Source organism: Pseudopipra pipra, chromosome 1 (genome assembly GCF_036250125.1).
Source record: "Pseudopipra pipra isolate bDixPip1 chromosome 1, bDixPip1.hap1, whole genome shotgun sequence".
NCBI lineage: Eukaryota > Metazoa > Chordata > Aves > Passeriformes > Pipridae > Pseudopipra > Pseudopipra pipra.
Genome location: NC_087549.1, coordinates 28,868,804 through 28,889,771, shown reverse-complemented (window position 1 = coordinate 28,889,771; position 20,968 = coordinate 28,868,804). Strand labels below are relative to the sequence as shown.

At 39.7% G+C, this 20,968-nt stretch overlaps 1 protein-coding gene across 1 annotated transcript; it reads left to right on the top strand.

The window, feature by feature from the left end:
* Nucleotides 1–414: 414 nt before the first annotated feature.
* Nucleotides 415–5,724, top strand: LOC135411870 (fatty acid-binding protein 5). The gene is made up of 4 exons (XM_064650000.1): nt 415–686; nt 3,467–3,639; nt 4,617–4,721; nt 4,853–5,724. Exons 1-4 carry the CDS (start codon nt 611–613, stop codon nt 4,901–4,903), a joined length of 405 nt encoding a protein of 134 aa, XP_064506070.1. The 5' UTR covers nt 415–610; the 3' UTR covers nt 4,904–5,724.
* Nucleotides 5,725–20,968: the final 15,244 nt, after the last annotated feature.

Genomic DNA, 20,968 nt, shown 5'->3' with positions numbered 1-20,968 from the left:
TGAATTATCCTTCAAAAAAGTATGATACATATAGAGCACAATTTAGCATTCAGTGCCCAGGACTTCGTTTTTTTTAACTTCCCTGGCGCCAGAATCTCAGAGTCCGGGTTGAAGCCCATGAGTGCCCAGTGCTCAGCGCCCTGGCCTCTTTCGCCACGGTAGGTGCCTGGCGCTTTTGTGTCCGAAGAAGCGTTGAGGTCACGACATCCCTTGGCGTGAAGCTCTGTCAGTGTCCCACCGTTCCTGGGCGTTCCCGTCCCGGTGTGCAGAGAGGGGGTGCGTGTGTGTGTGTTTGCGTGTGTTCGTGTTTGCGTGTGTGTGTGTGTGCGCGTGTGCGTGTGCGTGTGTGTGTGTGTGTTTGTGTTTGCGTGTGTGTGTGTGTGTGCGTGTGTGTGTGCGGGCGGAGGGCGGGCTGCATCCCGGCGTGCCCGCTCTTGCCGCCGTTGCCGCGGGCGGGACTCGCCGGGCGGGGGCTCGGCGGGAGCCCCATTGGCTCTTCCCGGCGGCACATGTTGCCGGCCCCGCTATAAAGGCGACCGCAGCCTTGCTGCAGCCCGTCCTCCTGTCTCTACGCTTTTCCAGGGACGCCGCCAGCTCCAGCGCCGCCGCCATGGCTATCGACCCGTTTTTAGGCAAATGGTGCCTCATCTCCAGCGAAGGCTTCGAAGAGTACATGAAGGAGCTGGGTAAGGAGCCGGCAGCTTCCTGCCCCCGGGAGGGAGGGAGGAATGGGTGGATGGAGGGATGGATGCCTCGATGCCGCCTCGGGGACGTGCCGCTGTCGCCGCGGCTGCTGGCCGGCGAGGCTCTGTCCAAGGTCCGCGGCGAACGCGGTCCTGGAGCCGGGCCTGAGGGTGGGGTGCAGCCCGTCCGTGAGCCACGAGTGGGCGTCGGCTGCGGGGTCGATGCTCCGGGGTGCGGCACCGGGGACTCTGCGCTCCCCGGCCTTGGGAGGGACTGCTGGCAGTCTGCTGGAGCAGACCCTTCTTCCCGGGAGAGCTGCCGCCTCCAGCTCCCCGTCCTAAAGATGTCGGCACGATGTTTTGCACCGTAATAATTGCTGGGAGCCAGGTGTCAGTGGCGGCAGGCACGTTCCTACCGCCCTGTGCTGCGCCCTCCCCGCTGCCCCCTCCTGCTCCAGCACCCCGGATTACCAACCCGAGCCAGCAGTCCGGCTGAGATTAGACCGGTTCGCTCCTCCCTCTCCGGGTAATGCCCGGGGCGGGGAGCCGGGGCTGCCCGGGGCGGGGGCCCGGGGTGTGGGCGCTGCCCTGGCCCGGGAGTGGCGGCGGGTCGCAGATGCCGCACGGCAACGCTGCTGCCCAAGCGGGGCTGGCTCATCGCGCCCGGGGCGGCCACACAGACCTGCTGAGCCGGGGCTGCCTCCTCGTGGAGTCACCTTGGGTGTCTCCTCCAGAGAAAGCCTAACTGGATCAGCTGCCTATGGGTGGCTGGCAGCAGGCTGCCCCGGCGGAGGCTATTTGAGTGTTTTCTCCTGTGGGTAGCGGCACCCTTATCTGAGGGGGGTGGTCCTGGCACGCTATTCCTGCGTCCGGGTTTTCCCTACATTTTGTGACACGAAGTTACCAAATGAAGAATAGACCTAACAGACCAGGAGCCTCCTTTGCAAGCTCAGATTTACCACCTTCCTGGGAGCGTCCTGGCTGACAGGTGATAGATACCTGGCAGTGTCTGTATAGACCAGGAGCTATTATTTTCTGCAATTTATTCACTGATGGAAGCCAGGATATTTTCGCAAGAGATAGAAAATGTAGCCTTGTATTTAGAGGGAGGAGAGGAAGGAATTTAGGTCTTGTGCTCTTCATGCAAAATACAAAAGGTGTCACTGCAGACACTGATGGCTGTGCACACTCTGCAGACAGTGGTGGCTGTAATTATATTTTGAGAGACCTGTCAGTATGTGATAGCTGTGATGTGAAAAACCCTTCTGGACTGAGGCCTTTGGGAGACTTTGGAGGAAAATCAAGAATTTTAAGCTCAGCTCTGTTGAGCCATGGATTAGGATATCGTGGTGCTCATGTCCAACAGCCAGACCTAGGCGTGTGCCAGGTTGCAACTTCAAAGTAGAAATTAAGTGCTGCAACTGCAGAGCACCTCCCCTGTATAGGCAGCAACTTGAGTGTCGTTTGGTTTTGGATTGCAATCATAAACCAGTCACTTTTCCTTTTTACAATTACAATTTAGGCAATTAAATTTACTCCAAGTCACACTTCAGGAACCATTTACAGTTTTTCACCTTTTCTGGCTATTTAGAAAACTCTCTGCTTTTGATCCTATTGATGCACCATAAATGAAATCATGCAAATTCTGCTCAGTCAGTGTAAAAGAACATTTGAGGACAAAGAAGTTTGAATTTCACTCCTTGCCAGATGGAAAACATATGCAGCTCATCTCTATTTGATTGGATTCCAACCTGTAGCTGATCAAATAAATCACTGATGATCCTGGACTGGGGTGACAACAATGGGGCGTGTGTGGGTGGGTCACCGTGGCAATAGTTTCCAGTTCTGGTCAAAAAAGCTGAACTGAGGATGACTCGTTTTTCTCTGTGGGCTCAAGCTTAAGGCTCTCTCCTGGAATCTCAGTTGAGTCTGGAGAAGTAGTGTCTGCAAAGTACTTTGTTGCCACCTCTCAAAGAAACTAATCTTTGCTTTCTGGACTCATCCCTCACCCAGGTATCCTGTGCAAGCCCAGGGGAGTGTCATGCTGATGCATGACAAGATTTTCTAATTACCCCAGCTGTGGAGCCCAGGCACTCACTGACTTGGTGGCACTTTTGGCTCCATTTCATTGCATATCACTTCTCTGTTTAGATATGCACATTCCAGATTGATGGATTCACATTCGTTGCCTGCTACCCTCTTATTTGTGTTTTCGTCCTTCAGATCAAGAAGATTCAAAGCCCCTGAAACAGTGCATGCAGGGGCTGAGGCAGGGTGAATCTCTTTTGCTAAAGAGTTTTGATGCATTTTCAGCCATTCACAAAGCTTATTTCTTCATTTCTTTTGTGATCTTTTTTTTTTTTTGCGTGTGTGTGCATATGTGTAAGCACTGTTTTGCATGATAGTGGTTTTCTAATTCACAACTCGATACTTTGTATACAGGATGTAGAATATGAAATTTTATTAAAAATGGCATGTTGTCAATTGTGTACAAAGTGGTGGAAGGGTATTTCTTGAGTGAGTTGAAATAAAGTGTATTCATCTGTCAATTAAAAATAATTTGTAGAATTTTTTAAAGTGCTCAGAACTTGAAGGGAATAAGCTCTTTTTCCTTCCTCATCACTGGATAATTTAAAACATCCTTTTTCTTTGTTGCTCTTGAGCTTTGATTCTCAAGTGTACCTAAGTGCCTAATTAAATGGGAATTAGGTATTTGAATTCCTGTGTGGCCCTAAGCCTGAGGGTTTAGCTGACTTTGTGACACTGTGCCTCTTGCCTTGCAGGTGTGGGTATGGCCATGAGAAAAATGGGAAGCATGGCCAAACCAGATGTTTACATTATTAAGGACGGGGACACAATCACCATGAAAACAGAAAGCACCTTCAAAACTTCACAGGTCAGCTTCAAGCTTGATGAGAAATTTGAAGAAAATACATTAGATGGCAGGAAAACTCAGGTCAGTATACTAGACTTTATTGAAAAAGCACAATTCTTTGGGTGTTTTACAGATGGAAATACTGTTTTAAAATCAATTTTGACATCTGCACTAACAATGCTTTATTTGATGTGAGGCTGTCTCTTTAACTCTCATTGAAATAAATAAATTCTTTTTTCTTTTTTCTTTTTTCTTTTTTCTTTTTTTTTTTTTACGTGGATTAAGTGAATTCCAAAGAGGGAAAATGCTGAAATCAATGGTCTTGTGTATTTTGTTGTTTTCATTTTGTAGGAGAAGCATTTTTTTTTTTTAGTAAAACTAACAGACCTCTAAATCCCTGTTAAAGCCAAACGCCACTTCATTTGAAGCCTGGGGAAAAAATGCCATTGATGTTTAATCAGAGGCAATTCAGCCCTAGGGTTAACGTCTCAGTCTCATATTTGCATAACAAGAGAGCCTGGTTCAGTGTGGGGTGGGATCAGAGACATGCAAGGCAGCCCTTTGAATCACAGTCCCTAATCTCCAGTTTTACAAAGCAAAGCACTTCTCCTTGCACCGAGTAGGGAGAATATTTATCCAAAAGGAGGTAAAACAAAAACGTCTCATTTCCTAGTGTGAGTGCTCTCTGTGTACCACCCCCCTCCCTCCAGGCACATACTCTCAATTCTTCTATTATTGCAAGATCAGATAAATGTTACACAAATGCTCAAAGCCCATGTACAAAGAGATGAACAGAGGACATCTTCTGCTCCTGTTAGTTGAAGCTGTGACTACTGTCAAAGGTCTGTCTGATGCGGAAACGTGACTGAGCAGTGAGTTATGAAAAGGAGAAGATCAATAAAACATTTAAGATACTATCCTGGCTCTGTAGATGTCAATGACAAAATTATTGTTGAGTGAGTTGGGGTGGGAATCTTTCATTTGGAATAATGTGTTGGAAAGCCTCAGTGTCCATCAGATTTCATGGGAAAATATTGATGTTCAGGTTCTTCTTTCAGACCCTTGTCAGCTTAAAAGATGATGGGTCATTGATTCAGGAGCAGGAATGGGATGGCAAGAAGACCATAATAACAAGGAAGCTAGTGGATGGACAATTGGTGGTGGTGAGTTCAGTCTCGCTTTCTGATCCCTGAGTGCTGCTGCCCAGTAGCCTGAAATGTAACTCTAAAAGGTTTTTTTTTCCTTATAGTCTTTACTGAGGCAAATTTAATAAATCCATCTCTTTATCTTCTAGGAATGTGACATGAATGGTGTCAAGTGTGTTAGAGTCTACCAGAAAGCATGAGGACATCATCTGGTTCAATAGGAACTTACTGCAAACAACTCGGTTCAGTGGACAGAGCTCCTTTTCACTCCATATTTTCCTTTTCCCTGTTTTCTAGTATTTCAATGGACTGAGTAGCTGAGTGCAATTCTTTTTAAAAGCCGTGATGTAACTATTATGTAACTATTATGAACTTATGAGGCTATTAAATAAAATTGTCAAATATATGACATGAAAATGTTTTTACTCTAATGGAATTTTAAAGTGAGGTTTTATAAAAAAAATCACTTTGGTTTTAGGCTTTACTACAAACATCCTTCCGTACAAGATAATGAAAGTTACATAGTTAATATAATTAATAGTAAGCCAAATTTTGACCTAAATCCTTAATTGCTAAAGTAGTAAAATCTGAAATAGAAAAGGCATTCATGGTCAGGCTATGGAGTTTTTTCAAACTTGCATGTTACAAAGTAAACAGCAATGTGTGGATATAAATATGAGATGTTTGTAATTAAGTACAGGAATGTATTTTCAGGTTTAGTTTGTTTTCTCATGTTTCAAAACCACACTTATCTCAAAATATATATATTGATAAGCCAAAAAATGTGATAAACAGGCAAACACATACATGCTTTATTGAAAGGAAGCCTTATTTTAAGAAGACTCTTTGTTTTCCTAGCAAAACTCTTATTTCATGTCTAGTAACATTCTAAAAATTCTTAACCAAAATCTTCTAAAATACTGCCTTAAAAACTCATTTTATTTCTTTAGGACTCATTTGAAACACCTAGCAATGGAGTTTATATGTTTTGAGGTGCCATAATAAATAATCAGAAATGTCAGTGTCCTGAGTATTACTTTTACACTGGTTGGGAAACAGAGCCTATAATGCTGCTATTCTTCCAAAGATATGTCAGATGAGACAAAAGTAAAAAGGTTTAGGTGAATTTGTGTGATATCTGACAAACATGTCCTAAAAGTGAAACTGTTTGGTGACAGGGAGGTTTTCATGAGATTCAGAAACCTGGAGGATTGTACAATTGCATAATTCCAGTTTGCAGCATAGTTGTTGCAGAATCCATGGCTACTTCTGCTATTTTAGCTGCTCAGTGCCTTTACCATATTACTGAGCTTACCCAAATAGCAGAAAAATCTATTCTTTTGTGTTCATCCTGCCAACCATGGAAAATGACTCCTTGGACCATTTATTTATCCTTTTCATAATTTCATGACTATTTAAGAGTCATTTGCTATAATTATGTCAACTGTAAGCATTTATTGCTGGAGAATGTTTCTTGCAATTTTTTTCCCATGACTCCTTGTACAGTTGGGCAATCTTCACATTACCTTCATTTAGTATTTTTCCTCACTTTCATGTGAACCCTAAAGATCTATGCTGTATTCCCATACAGGATATTATAAACAGAAGAAATCTCCCCATAGAAATAATAGTAATGGAAAACAAACTGATCTAATAAGGAACTGAATAAGTTTTGGATCAAAAATACATTAAGTAATAGCTGTAGAAGGGGTGCAGCAGTCTGTGGTGAAGGCAGGATATGAAAATCCTGCCTCCCTTCCAAAACAGAACATTACTGCTGTAACAGAGTATTATGCCTTCATTGGGGTCACTGGTCTATCACAACTGCTTGTTTATTCTTCTGATACTGGGTAGTGTTAATTGTTTATCTTTTGTTTGAATGGGAAAACCTTCCACTGTCTTTTATAGGACATCCGTTTTGATTACAATGAGATCACTTCTTGTAAAGAAAAGGCAGAAGAATATCTTTTTAGAGTGATTTCCTTTGGAAACAAGGCTTATAAAGTCTGTTTGTGCTCTCCAAATCCAGCCAAACATGAAGTAGAGGCTAGAGGTCCCAAAGATAATTTTTCTTCCACAAATGTCATGAAAATAGATGGTCTGATGAAGGAGATAGACCATTAAAGTACCTTGATGATAGAAAGACTGCACATGGAAGTGACATTTTGTTTGACAGTAAATGGAAGAAAAACATCATTAGCGCTCTTGGCACACATAGGAAGTTATCTTAAGCACAGAGGCTGACCAATGGTAGGAGGCAGATCAACAGGAAACTGGAATTCTTTAGAGCTAGTTCTTCAGAACTACTTAGGCTCACATATTTATTTGCTTTATTTTGATGTTACTTCAGCCTATGTTGCCAGTAACTTCAATTTAAGTGTACTGTGACCCGGAACTACCATATATACAACCTGTTTGTGTTAGATTAGACCATATACTTAAAAAGACAATTGTTTTATAGTACTGCAAGCCAGGATTTATTATACTCAAGGCTTGAAAATATAATTAGTTTCCTTCTATTATTTATTATGCAAGACAAAAGTTTCACTCCTTATGAGTGTATATGCACAATATTTTCATCAGTGTAAAATAATTTTCCTAAGGATTGAATAATTCTGTAGTTTGCTATATGACATAAGATGGCAGAAAATAAGACTTCTGAGAAAAACTGAAAAAGAAGTTATGTATTATCCAGCCAAGACTGCTTTATAATGCTACAGAAATATGAATTAAAGAGACAAGTTTTGTCGTGACATTTTAGTGCATTTAGTTCTTGACATTTAGTTTTTGAAAATAATTTGGAGGGATGAAAAAACATGTTCAGTGAACTGAATGTACAAGAAAAACCTGCTGAAAGAGAAGCAATTTCCATATCCACTCCCACCTCGTATTCATTTAAGGTCATTAGCAGTGTCCAATTTATATCTTTATATCTCACTATCTTCTCAAATTGGTGTAGTTCTACTGTTTCCATGGAAGGGGCTGTTGTTATTTTTTTGTTTGTAGAGGGGAGGGTTTAGGTGTAAGATTTTTCACCCAGTGGTGAACTGGGGTAAAGGAGTAGAAAATGAAATTGTTTAGTAATTTAGATTTGATATTCCATCATCTTAGGGAAATCTTGTCTGAACTTTCCTGGAACACTAATGTGTTCCTGTGCTTTGGGGAGAGTATACTGGCTCTGTACAGTGCTCATACTATCAAGGGTTTTCCTCTTATGGTTTGGTTATATGATTTCTTTCAAAATTGTTATCCTACTCTGACTGCAATCACTGCAGTTAATACTGGCTTTTCCTCTTCCCTTCCTACCTCACACATGCACCTCAGAACAAAGTTTTTTAAAAAGCAAAGTCAGTGGTGGGAAACATCTCAGTTTTCTGAGGTTATGGTCCCAATATTAGCTGTAAGTTGTCCTAAAAAAGTCAGGGATTATTTTTTCCAGTGTGAAGGTCAAGTGTAGGCAGATAGTTTTGCTAAGCCAGTGGCTACTTGGGCTATATTAACTGTGAGACTCCAACATTCAAAAAGAAATGAATAATTCTTTAATTTTTTTTTTCTGTTTTGTCAGGATAGAAGCTAAAAATCTAGTATTGTTGATTCCAGTAAGTATAAAAAATAAACCATCTTATATACTTCTATATAATATTATGTCCAATGTATTCTGTTGCTTCACAAAGCAGTCCATTCCAAGTAACTCTTATTAAGGTCAGATGCTGAAAATAAGTGCCCTGTAAATATTTCTCAGCATCTCAAGAGGGACCCGGGTCCCTGCCCAGAAGCCCCATTTCAACTCAGCCGGGGGTGTCGGTCTGTGCCTGAGCTGGTTTTCAGAGGGTCAGTCTCCAGCTCCAACCCTAACCCTAACCCTAACCTGCAGATTTTACACAAAAATTCATACATTAAACTAATTTCTATGAAGAAACTGCCATACTGTTTATATTCTACTTAATTTTTTTTTAACAAGAGTAAAAGCAGTAATGCAGATGAGTTCCAATCAGACCTTTGCTGGTGACTTCTTCCCTGCCTAAGATTGTGCTAATACAATGAATGGATTAGAAACACTTTGCACTATGTTGATTATTTGTGATTGTAGGAAAAAAAATCCCACAGTACAAGAGTGGGTGGGAGCCAGTTAACATATATTAATTATCTTTCATGCCTAATTTCAGTCCCATTGTTCAGTCCTGAGAGGATTTAGCACTAATTTCATAGGTTTTCAGAAAATCCAACATCTGTGTAAACACATTTTTGTCCCATGGTTCTCCTTCTAGCTTTGGCTTTTCAGCCCTTGTACATCAAATCAAGTTTTTGTTGACACTTCCCAGAATGATTTTACTTCATGCTATTATTTGAGAGGAAAAGGAAACACTACTACAGACCCCACTCCCAAGATTGAATTTGGCTTCCTTTCCAGCAAAAATGTTTTCAAAATCCATTCTCTCTACTGGTGGCCTTAATTATATTCTGGAGATATTTACATGTGAAGTTCATTATAGTTTCAGAAGAAAAGGAGAGTTTCAGCAACACATGCAATCTAGAATCAGTTTCAGATAATGAATGTCCCACAAAAATGTACTGAATTCCAAATAGTATTGTTGAGACTTTAAAATAAATAACAACATTGTTATTTTTCACAGATGTGCATGCTGAAATTAAATACCAGAAGGCAAATATCCCACTCTGAGGACCATGCATACCACTTATGCAGGACTGGATGTTTGCTCCACCATGCATAGCATCTGGTACTCTTGGAAATTCCTGCTGGAAGTCATTGAGCCTACCTTTGGAGAAGGCATTAGCTAAGGGTGAGCTCACTTCATTGTGCAGTACAAGTATCTAACAGAAAGTTGAGGTACTAAGTCCAATTTTCAGGCTGGTCTGGCGATATGTTGCTGCTGCACACCCCGTGGGCATTCTCTCTCTGTGTCTTGATGTCTTCTGGGGCCATGTGATATAGTCCTGTATGGTGATCTGCAAATTTAAAATCATAAAGAATAGGATAGCCTGCATCTCTTGACCTCAAGAGAAACCTTGAGCTGAGATCAGAAATAGAGTTTCTGGAAACTCCTAGAGTACAAGGGCTCTTTGGATACATGGAAGGTTGAGCTGAAGGCAACTCAGACTGACTCCCCACTCTAGAAATTATGGCCAGGCCTTGTTATGGCTTTGCAATTTAATTCTATAAGTAAAGTATAGAAGTAAGAATTATTCCTATTTTATTGCAGAGTGTATTTAAGGCAAAATATCATTAATACTATCCCTTATACTGTATAAAGCAGTATCTGATACTGGGACTTGCTCTGAGTCCTTTCTATTGTCTCATCTCCGCTCATTCTCCTAAACCACCTTGCTTGGTACAGATTAAATTGCATATCAATAAAGTCCAGAAAATTAGATGTTTCTATTCTTTTCATTTGTATTTTTCTACTGGTGAGATGCAGAATGAAAAGGCAAGCTGCATGTCTCTGCTGGGGGTATTGTTTGAACAATCACATTCTTATTGCCCACTTTGTGAAATACGGTCCTTCTGTAAAGAACCAGCTGAACTGATGGCTGCTCTTCTGAAATGGTAACAGAGGAAAGGAAGCCAACTGAATAAAACATAAATCACAGATGCCTCAGTGCCTTACTGTCCTCAGTTTTCTTTCCCCTAGTTGTTAGCACAACGCAATCCATGCTTCTCTGAGCCTAAATATTACCCCTCTGTATATTCTCTTTCTTAATAAAGATTCTTCTTTTTTTCTATTTCTTTTAAAGATTATCAGGTCTCTTGCATTCAGATTCTAAACATCCAGTTGGTGTGGTTAAGTGGAACGGGGATTAAGAAAGATAAGAATAAATATAGCAACATCTTGTCCAGTCTCTCTCTTTTCTTTAAGCTTTTGTTTCACTCTTTGTTTTTCAGCACCAGGAGAATGAAGAAAAGTAAAGGCACAGCTTTCCACTCTAACTATGTGCAGTGTTATCCATGGCAGCCATCTTGAAAGTCTGATTTTAAAATAGTAAATGTCTGAGCAATATTAGCCCTAGATGTAATTGTTCCCACATGTTCTTTGTTTTCTTGTGCTGAAATGGTTTTAAGAAATATTTTCTTCAGTATAGTCCTGACCTAGGAAAGTAGGTAGATATGTGTTTTCCTCAAAAGCAATTCTCTGCTGGATTCAGTTTTTTAAATAGTGGCAGTGTTACTATTTCCTGAATGTAATTTGTGATAATCAAATGAAGTAAACAACTAAGTCTGAAAAGGTCTACTTCCTTTATTAATCTGTTGTCTAGAGCTCCAGAGACCTGGAAGAAGTTTGATCATATCTGGGCGGAACTGGCACTCTAGTTTCAAGTCAGAACACGAAAGTTTGTTGCTTATATTTTACTGCCTTCTGCCCTGTTGCTATCTTAGTTTACAGGGTTCTGAGATTTTCCCTCATAATTTAGATCTGTTCCCAGTTAGTTACATCTGTCAAACATATATTGCTTTGGGAAGTTACTCAGTGATATCTGTCCCTTGTAGTCAGTGTTCAAGACACAGTCCATAGAAGTTCTTCAACTAGTTTTTCATCATTGAGTCTGTAGAGCAGAAGAAGGGAACAATTCAAGTTAAGTATCCTTTGATATTATATGTCCAAAATAATTAGTATGGGAAGAAAAATCCCTTGGGATTTTTCAGTTAAAGAAAACACAGATTTGAAAAATTACCTATCCTTGGAAAATAAAGTGTACCAAGCCCTTTGGAATATTTAAAAAAATCTTGGATGAAGCTCTGAAAACTCAGCTTATCAGCCATAGCTTTAATTCATGTAGATAATTACTTATTTGGGACTGGTGAGACATCCCTCCTCGTGAATAAAAGCACTGTTTGTGTAAGAGGTTGTCTAGACATCTACCGGAATTTCCCTTTCTCCCAGCTGATAACCCTTTTTTTCAGCTATGTCTTTGTTCCACTGCAATTGACTATTTTTTTTAAGTCAGTTTTTTTGCTCTATTTGCTGAGATTTCTCTGGCCCTGTTGTACTCATAGCTTTAAATTTCAGGATATGCTTGGCACTTTTCCATAATTTCTTCTATAAGTTTTACTGAAGAGTTAACTTCTGCTTTTAGGCTGAAGCATACTGAACTGGATTTCTGAGCTGGATTCCTGCTCAAATCAAGAGCAAAGTGCATTTATTATAGAGGCACTGATGGCATATTGTGAAGCAACAGCCTTCTGAATCAATGAAAAGCCTTGTATTACTTCAGTAACATTGGTTTAGGCTTTGGTAACTGCAAGCTAATAGTAGGGATCAAGAATGAAAAATTAATTTCAAGAAACATTACCGACTCTTTAAAATTAGATTATAAAATCTCCTTCTTGATGTTTATAATACTTACGATGGGAATAGAGTTCACAGGGAACACATAAAGTTTGATAGATTGATATATTCACTTATTTATTCTGATAGGTTGATGGGGCTGATACAAGAGAAAGGAGAGATTACCGTTGCTGGTATGGTTTTATTATGGTCTCATGGTCTTATTCTTGGACTAAAAACTAAGAATAACACATGAAATTGAGTAGAGAATGAAATATATTGTGTTCCCTTGGTGTTATTCTTATTTAATTACCTTATCATAGAGAAAATATTTCCCTTGCACATTTTATTGGCCCTGAATATTATCAGCATATTTTAGTAAGAAGAATATTCGGTCGCATCAGAATATTCAGCTAACATTTCACTGTTAACTTCAGCAATGTTATGATGTCATTTAATCAAGGAAAAACTCATCTAGGATCCACTCTTTTTTTAGTTTAATGCTTATTGGGGCATCTTTTGAAGAAAACACCAATAAAACATGTACAATATCGTGCCTGTACAATTTCATGCCACAGAAGAGAAGGCTGTAATTAATTTTTGACTACCTTATATGATAGGCTGTTTTCTTGCAAGTCTCTAAATTAATTCAGTGTAATAAAATGCCAGTTACTTAATAAGCAGAGCAACTTTCTTTGCATATTATGTCGCATGTAGTTACAATCAAGGAGAAAAAGGAAAATGTGATGCTATGTTATTACTGTGAATCCAATGGCCCTGGAAAAGCCAGATTCATTTTTTGCATAGCTCTCATAACAGCAAAATTATGGCTTATGCTCTATGAGATAACTCTCATGACTTCACCTGTTGCCTTTGAAAGATGCACTTGGATGTAATTTGATGTAATTTCAGATATTGTTTGAGAATAATAGATTGCATGAATAAAAGCAGGATTGTATTAATACTCTTGCTCTTAGTGCTGAAGCCAAGAAGAACCAGTGCAGGTTTTCTCATGTGAGAAATGCAAAGGAAGTTTGATTCTCCTGAAGCCAAGTATGTAAATTTACTTTTTTCTGGGATGACTCTGAAGTAACCAGTTTCTTAGTTTCTTGTATGCATTGCAATAGCTTTTTCTTTCTTACTTTATTACTTTCTCCCTGGCTTCCTCCTTCCCTCCCTTCCTCCCTTCCTCTCTTTTATAATACATATTTGAGATTGCAAAGGAGAGGTGATGGTGTTACTGCAAGCACTGTTCATTATTATTCCACTTATGTCTCAAAGACGTGTATTATAGAAAAATAATAAAAAGTAGAGAAAGATCTTTCAGAGGTAGTTTAATTCCTTCTTCTATCCCACAGCTGAATCAACGATGTCCATGTTGTCCCTCAGAAATAACAGTTGAACTATTATTATAACATTTCACAAATGGAGATTCCACATTCTTCCCTAGCAATATTTTTCAAATATTGAAGAAAAATGATAGGTCCCTTCCTTTGTTGCAAAGTGTGACCCTGCATTCTATCTCATAAGTTGATGTGGATGCTAACATCCTGATTAAGGTCTTTTTCTTATCATTCTTCACAAGTGGAAAAATGTTTCCCTGACCTCTTAGTCTTTAAAGATTTTCTTGCTCCATGGCTTTGCTTCTCTCTTTCTGTCTTTCTTGCAGGCTCTGCCTGTGTATGCAAGACAACTCTGTCCAGTGTTTTGCTCTCTGCATTGCTGACAATGAGCAGAGTTGCTCAGGATGCAAGGATTGATAAGATCCTCCTATCAAGTTGATTGTTTCTGCAGGTTTTGTTTATTCTGGGTTTACATAAGGCAGAGTCTATTCAGACTTGGATATATCACAGCAGCATGCTTAGGCTGCCCTGGTCACTGGTGGTGCTGTGCCCTGCACAGTGACTCTCCTTCTCTGCTGACCCAATGGGTCATAATTTCTTGGCTCCCCTTCAAGCTTGAGGATTCACATGGGAAAATGGGAGTATAGCCTGAGTGGAATGAATTAATCCAGTTTCCATTTTTAACTGCAGTTATAATGTTTGGGTTGGGATGAAGAAACAGAAATGGTTCTTTAGAAGATCATGAGTGGTTTCACTCTCAGCATATGATGTATTCCTTTTTCCATATGAGAAGAATTTACTTCTGACTCTGACAGCATATAGCAGATGCCCTGGTTTGTAGGGGAGATGAGTTTTCTTCCTGCCATAGTAGAGCATTCTTGGAAAATACGTTTATTTCTTATTGCAATCAACAAAGGGACACCTAACAATGGTCCTTTAGACAAGCACTTACAACAAAGCTGTCCAAGCAAAATGACAATTTGCAAAGTTTCAGAACAGTTTTGGGAGTAATGTAGGATCTTTTGTTCACATACTTCTAGACACTTAAATCATGCAGTTACTGTGGTTTAAGCTTTATCCCTTCATTGGACAAACCTACCCTAAGATGGAGCACCCAGCTGAGGTGCTTTGCTCCTGCCATGGCAGTGAAGAAGGGTAGACAGGACCTGGAAGTGCCAGATGGCTGAGTTTGAGGAGTAGACTGCCAAGTCCACGGCAAATATGCTTTGTTGTCTTCCAGAAACATACAGTGATGCACTCTAACACTAGAAGCCATGATAGAGTAGGAGGTACATAGCATACCTATCACAGGAGTTGTGTGAATCACGCCACATGCCCCAATTCATGAGTCACACTGCGTATATACAAGCTGTGCATATGTATATGTCTGGAACTGCATGCTCACAAGCTGCATTATAGTAGATCTGTTGTCTAGTTGCCCAAAATTTGTTTAGTTATGAAGTATATGGTTTTTGTTTTTATATGTCCCTGTTAAAGATCTTTAGATGGGTATTTTGTGTTAACAGACAACTGCACAGAAATAGGCACTGATATTAATTAACTGTAAATACCTGTCTCTGAGGGAATTTTGCATTATGTTGGACTCCATTATTTTCATTCCTTTTAGAGACTGCTAAAAGCCATCGAATATTGTTATTTCTACCATCAAAAGTGGTTTTCGTCCAGGAGCCTCCACCATACGAGGTTCTTGAGATTTTGCCCACTTGGGTCACTGGTTTGGGTAGCTGATGAAGAGCAATGCCCTGCCAAGAGCAAGCAAGTCATACCTCCCAGTCAGCCAGCATAGTTTATGTTATCCTGTCACTGCATCTGACCATGACTTCCAGCTGGCTTACCATGGATCAGGGGTGTGTGTGCTCTTGATCTGGTCTTTTTGCAATGTTCATAAATGCAAGGGTATTGACACAGCCTTCTTCACAGAGCATTTCAGTCCGCCTGAGTTCTGAGTCCGTGGCCTGGGAAACATCCACATTTTTCTGTTGAATACAGGGAAAGTCTTGGATAATGTAACATTGCTAAGTGTCACGTTTAAAGGATTACTTGGTAAAGAGACATAAATTACCTAGCTATAACATTTTCATAGTTTTTCTTCATGGTGTGGAATTGCCTGAGTCAATAGTCTTGCTCTATCCCTGGTGCTGTTCTTTTGATGCCAGGTTGATGGCACCACCCACAGCTCCTGTGCTCACCTCCTGTTATACAAAGAGGATTTGGGCTATTGCCTCACCACCTTACCCAAGCATCTATAATTGCCTAGTGCCACCCCACCTGAGAAGTGTTTCATATAGCTGAATTTTTCCGTTGTTTCTGTGAGGGGTTCCAAAGGGTGGTTGCCTCAAACAGGTATGCCCCATCCCCAGGGACAGAATTTGTTCAGCTATGTGTTTTCTCAGGTTACTGTAGTACCTATCTTACAGTAGGGATATTGAATTCCTCCTTCCTTTGCCTGACCCACCCCCTACTTCCTCTTCCTCTAAAATATTTGCATTTTTCTGCCAGGACCACTAGGTGTCACAAGTACTCACAATTAAACTATAAAATGCTCTAAAATATTGTCCCAGGTATTTTGATATTTCCCTTATCAAGGGGTCCAAGAATTTTGGTGTAGACTTGATGTATATGTGGGAGCTGCTGGACATAATAAAAAAATCAGATGCCTCAAGCTGGTGCTTACAGAGCAGGTCCATATTTTTCATGGCAAGCAATTAGCATACAAGGGAGTTAAATCTGTCATCAAAGGGCCTTAATTCAGCTAACCATAGAAAACTAATAAATTGGATATGATCTAAAAAAATCAGCAGACTGTCTAACATAAGGAAATATCATGGTGAAACAGGGTGTGTAGAAGTAGAATATAGAAAGAGCTCCATCCTGAAAAAGTTTATGGTTAAGAAAGAGAACAATCCTCAGGTTAAATGTAGATGAGTTTTCAAACTAAAACTAAGTTATCCATGCCAATAATGAGACATATCTCTCTTTTCTTCCCACTCTACTTCCAAGATTTCTGTTTATAAACTAACCAATTGTTCTTGCCAAGCAGTAAGAATTTTACACTAGTTGGGAGGATATATTCTCAGCTTCCCAGTGGGACCCACAGTACACCACTAGTTGACTCTGTGGGACCCTAAGACACTGATCTTTTCTGAAGAGAATATTTCAGTTTTTGCAAACATCATAAAATGTATTTTTCCCTTAATCCTCTAAAACAGCATTTATTTATTTATTTATTTATTTATTTATTTGTTTATTTATTTATTTATTTAAATAATAGACAAGTGTTTCCATTTGAAAATGTACTTTTCTGAATAAAAACAACTCTCCAGCACTCTACCACCATGCAGTACCTCCACCTACACTTGTACTACCTACTCTTTTGCTGCTTTTTGAGGCATGGCTCAGTGCACCACCAGACTGTGCACTGAACAAGCTACATAAGAGAGTACTTTCTTATCTAAACTGATGGAAACCCAAATCTTCCCATTTGGGGCCTCATTTCCACTGAACCCTGTGGAAGCTACAGGCCTTTGCAGCTTCCCAGAGACACCTACTTGCATCAGCCAGGTCTTTGGCTGCAGCAAGGCATAAGAGTGGAAGGAGATGGCCACAGGTGATGAGAACTACTTGACAAAAGGAGTTTAGGTATGAATATTAGTCTAATGAAAATCCTGGGGCTGGTATTATAAACTGCAAGATCACCCTATATCTTGCAGCTGGAGTCTGAAGGCACTGCAGTAGGACAGGAGGACCTGGATTGCCTACCTTTCTTACCTCCCCAATTCCTTAAGACCCTTCCCACCTATTTAAAAAATTCTCTGTGAACTGCATGCCAATGGCTCTGTATCCTGGAGTCTGCCACATCACTGGCTTCAGTTCTTTTAGCATTTTTAATTGGTTTGATGGCATAAAGAACAATGTGTGGGAGACAGGCTTGAAAGGTTTTGATACTTTAATGGATATGTTCTGAGCATATTCAGAAATACATATTTCCTCTTTTTTTCCATATTTAAAAAGTGTTTTCCTCAAAATTAGAACAGTTTTATGCACCAAAATCTAAAATATTACATGCAGTTAGGGGCTTGATCAAATATGGTATTACTGCATGACAATCAAACAGAGAGACAGTGTTATAAATCTGGAGCAGCCCATTATACTGTCATTTTAAGCTGGCAAGTTGAGAGCATAATGGCTTTGGGCTACACCAGATGGTGAATTTAGGCACTAAAAAGTACTCCACGGCTCCTGGAATAGAATACATCACCCTGAAAGAAGCAAAAACCATTCACTCCTTTTTTTAAAATAGTATTTCAAAGCTAAAGATTGACATCATCATGTAGCTGTGAGTTATTGCTTAATAAAGCTGCATAATGCTTATTAGTCATGCTGTACAGTTCACTATCAGTCAAATTAATCATTCATTCAAGACAGCTAATTTGGTTCTAAATGCGCTACTTAAAATGAATGCTGAATATTGCTAACTGTTAGTAAGTAGCTACCTGCTGCACTTCTATGACATTATATTTGGTATATTGCTGCAGTGATCTAAACTGTGCTTAAAGGTAGAGTTCAGTTCCAGGTAATATTTTGTTAGTAACCTACCATGTAAACAAATACAATCAATTATGGCAGGAGGTAATTACAGTGTTGAATCATTTTCTTACAACACTTAAATAAGTAATCAGATTGATTCAGAAAGATTTTGAACTTTACTCGTATTTAAATGAAGGTGTGTCCTTAACCATAATAGGTGCAATGACAAAGATAAGATTAAGGAGGTGCCAGCTTTCTTCTGGTTTTATATCTGTTTTAAGGTAAGAAAAGACTTTTGTTGCCCAGCACTCTATGCAGAACAGGCATTTCCCACTCAGAAATCTATCTGTCAATCTCCATTTATGGGGCCTGACCTTTTTGTGCATGTTTCCTCCACTTACCAACCAGAAACAATAACTGAAAAAAATGAAAAATGTTACATTTTGTTACCACTGGGGTGTGCCACTTAAAAGGATTAAGTCTGCCCAGTAATTCACTCTCCTGTGGCTTCATGCTGAACCAGCGCCCTTTCCATTCATCTGGCACTTTTTGTACGTGACCATCAAACCACTTGGCAAAACGCTCAGTTCAGTCATCTCTCTCTTCTTCGAAGAGAGAGGAATCAAAGAAAGAAGAAGTGCTGTTTCTTGGCCAGTGCCACACAAACACAGCAGTTAAAGACCAGAGGAAACAGAGCATGTCCCTACCAACAAGGTTCATTGCACCTGAAGTGCTTTTAGCTAAGTAGTTAGACTCTTTGTCTTGTCAGCAGGAAATCTCTGACATTTGCAGAGACAGGTTCATCCTACCACCCTTGCACACCTATTTTGTAAGAGGATATTCTCCTAAGAACATACCTCTTTCTTCCTCCATTGGGGAGGTTATGCTAGACAGCAAACCTATCTGACACACCCAAGTTTTAGAGAATGACATTTAAAAGTGAGTTGAATCCCACAGCTAGGACACTTCTCAGCCCACTGGAGCATGTTTAGCCTGGAGAAGAGAAGGTTTAGGGGTCACCTAAGTGCAGCCTTACCGTACTTATGAAGAGATCACCAAGAAAAGGGAGCCTCAATACTAACTTGAATGGTGTGATAATTTAAATACAATGATTGTAAGCTGAAATAGGGGAGTGTCTGACTGGATATAAAGAAAAACATTTCCCCTCTGAGAACAGCCATGCAGTGTAAGAAATCGCCCAGAGAACTGTGGGATCTCTGAGCCTGGAGATTCTCACAGCAAGACGGGGCAAAACCCTGAGTCACCTGATCAGAAGACAGAGATGCCCCTGTTTTGAGCAGAGGATTGAAGGGTGACTTCCCAAAAACTCTTCAGGCCAAAGTGATTAATGATTCTGTGTTGTCTTTCATGCTGAAACATCACACATGGGATATTATACCCATACATCAGAGGCAGACTGTGAAGGTAATGCAGGTTCTAGACAAAGTTTAACACAGAAGATTGTATAAGATGTTGATAAGGCGTCAAGGTCAAATTTACGTTCAGCTGGCACCTCCAATAATGGACTTTTTGGAAACATGTCTGTTATAAGAAATTGGCACAGGTGTAGTGGCTCTTACTTTGATGCAGGGGAAAATACAAGAAGTAAAATCTTCTTTTGGAAATTAATGAGAATGAAATAAAGAAAATAGCACAGAAAAAAGATAGATAGTGTGCACGGGTACATGGAAATATAGATAAAAGAGACTTAGAAAGAATGTCTGATGGATGAGTAGATAGGTTGACTAAATGGTCTACACTTTTTAGCTTCAAAATGAAATATGTCCTCTGAAGACAGTTGTTAAATAAGACTTTTTTTTTTAAAGACCTGATTTGAGAAAAGTAAATCAATGTTTGTGATCAAGAATGTAAATTAACTTACATTTTAGGTGGAAAGCTAAAAGAAAGATGTTTTAGTAACAGAGGCCAGTCAGTGAAATGCTGGACAAGCAAATGATTGAGGCTGCTGGAAATAGGTAAACTGGTATAAAGAGAATATAAATGATAGGTCACTTAAATTCTGTGCAATTTGAGAAATATGTAGTCTGTGCCCTAAATTCTTCAGAGTTACAATCTGGAGCACTCTTGGTTTTTGCCTTGGAGAATGATAGTCTAAAGTTTTTGCACAGATTTCCCTTTGTCTTTTAGAGCAGACTCATGCACTGAAAAAGAGCCAAGTCAAGTTAGATATTGATTTCTCAATGCATTGCTAGCATAGTTCTATTGCAAGTAAATTGCACAAAAAAAAAAAAAAAAGAGAAAAGGTTATAAATAGAACAACTCAGTACACAGAGAAATGAGCAAATGCTTTTAACTATTGAGGGGCACCTAATTATGTCCTTTTGTTGAGCAATAAATAACAGAGAAGAACACTGTATAAGTGATTAGCCAGCAAGACTAGAAGACACCGACACTAATCTTCTGTATTGCTTTCAGCAAATAAATTACTTACACATAGATACTCAAAACCACATGCTAATGTGTCTTTTAACATCTGATTTTAGCCTCTGTGCATTTCTTTGTTATTTGAAAGATATAATGATAATAATTCTTTACCTCACAGACATTTATTGAAGTACTCAACAGACTAAAAAAAAATGGAGTCATAGAAGCAGTTGAGAGCAGAAGAAGGGGCACAACTTATTAATGTGTTTAAAAAACTATACTAATCACATCCTCCCACTAGTTTTATTTAAAACTATACAACCCCCCACACCTTAATTTGCCCCACCTTAATTGATACTCTTCGCCCCTACGCTCACTGAAATATTAATATGGCATGTGCAGAAACAGATACTGTCTACTTTTTGGTCCTCAGGATTAGATCCTAAAAACCAAGGAAATTGTGTATCTACAACTTTGTCCTTCAGCTTTCCTGGAAGTTTCTATCACTCTGCTCCACCTCCAGGTGCTGCTGACACAACACCCTCAGGGAACAAGGTCCAAACCGAAATTACCCTGAAAGTGCCCAACATGAAAAGGGTCTTGACTTTACCATTTTTCCCTTTTGATCTTGATCAGGCTGTTGCCATTGTTAACACTTCAGAGGAAACAATCCCTCAATAATCAAAACATAACAGAGATATTATTA

What these genes read in the sequence shown, in the direction of transcription:
- LOC135411870 (XM_064650000.1), top strand. Translation starts at nt 611, where the DNA reads ATGGCTATCGACCCGTTTTTAGGCAAATGGTGCCTCATCTCCAGCGAA. An exon ending in AGAGTACATGAAGGAGCTGG is followed by an intron (nt 687 to 3,466) that starts GTAAGGAGCCGG and finishes CTTGCCTTGCAG; the next exon opens with GTGTGGGTATGGCCATGAGA. An exon ending in TGGATGGACAATTGGTGGTG is followed by an intron (nt 4,722 to 4,852) that starts GTGAGTTCAGTC and finishes TTTATCTTCTAG; the next exon opens with GAATGTGACATGAATGGTGT.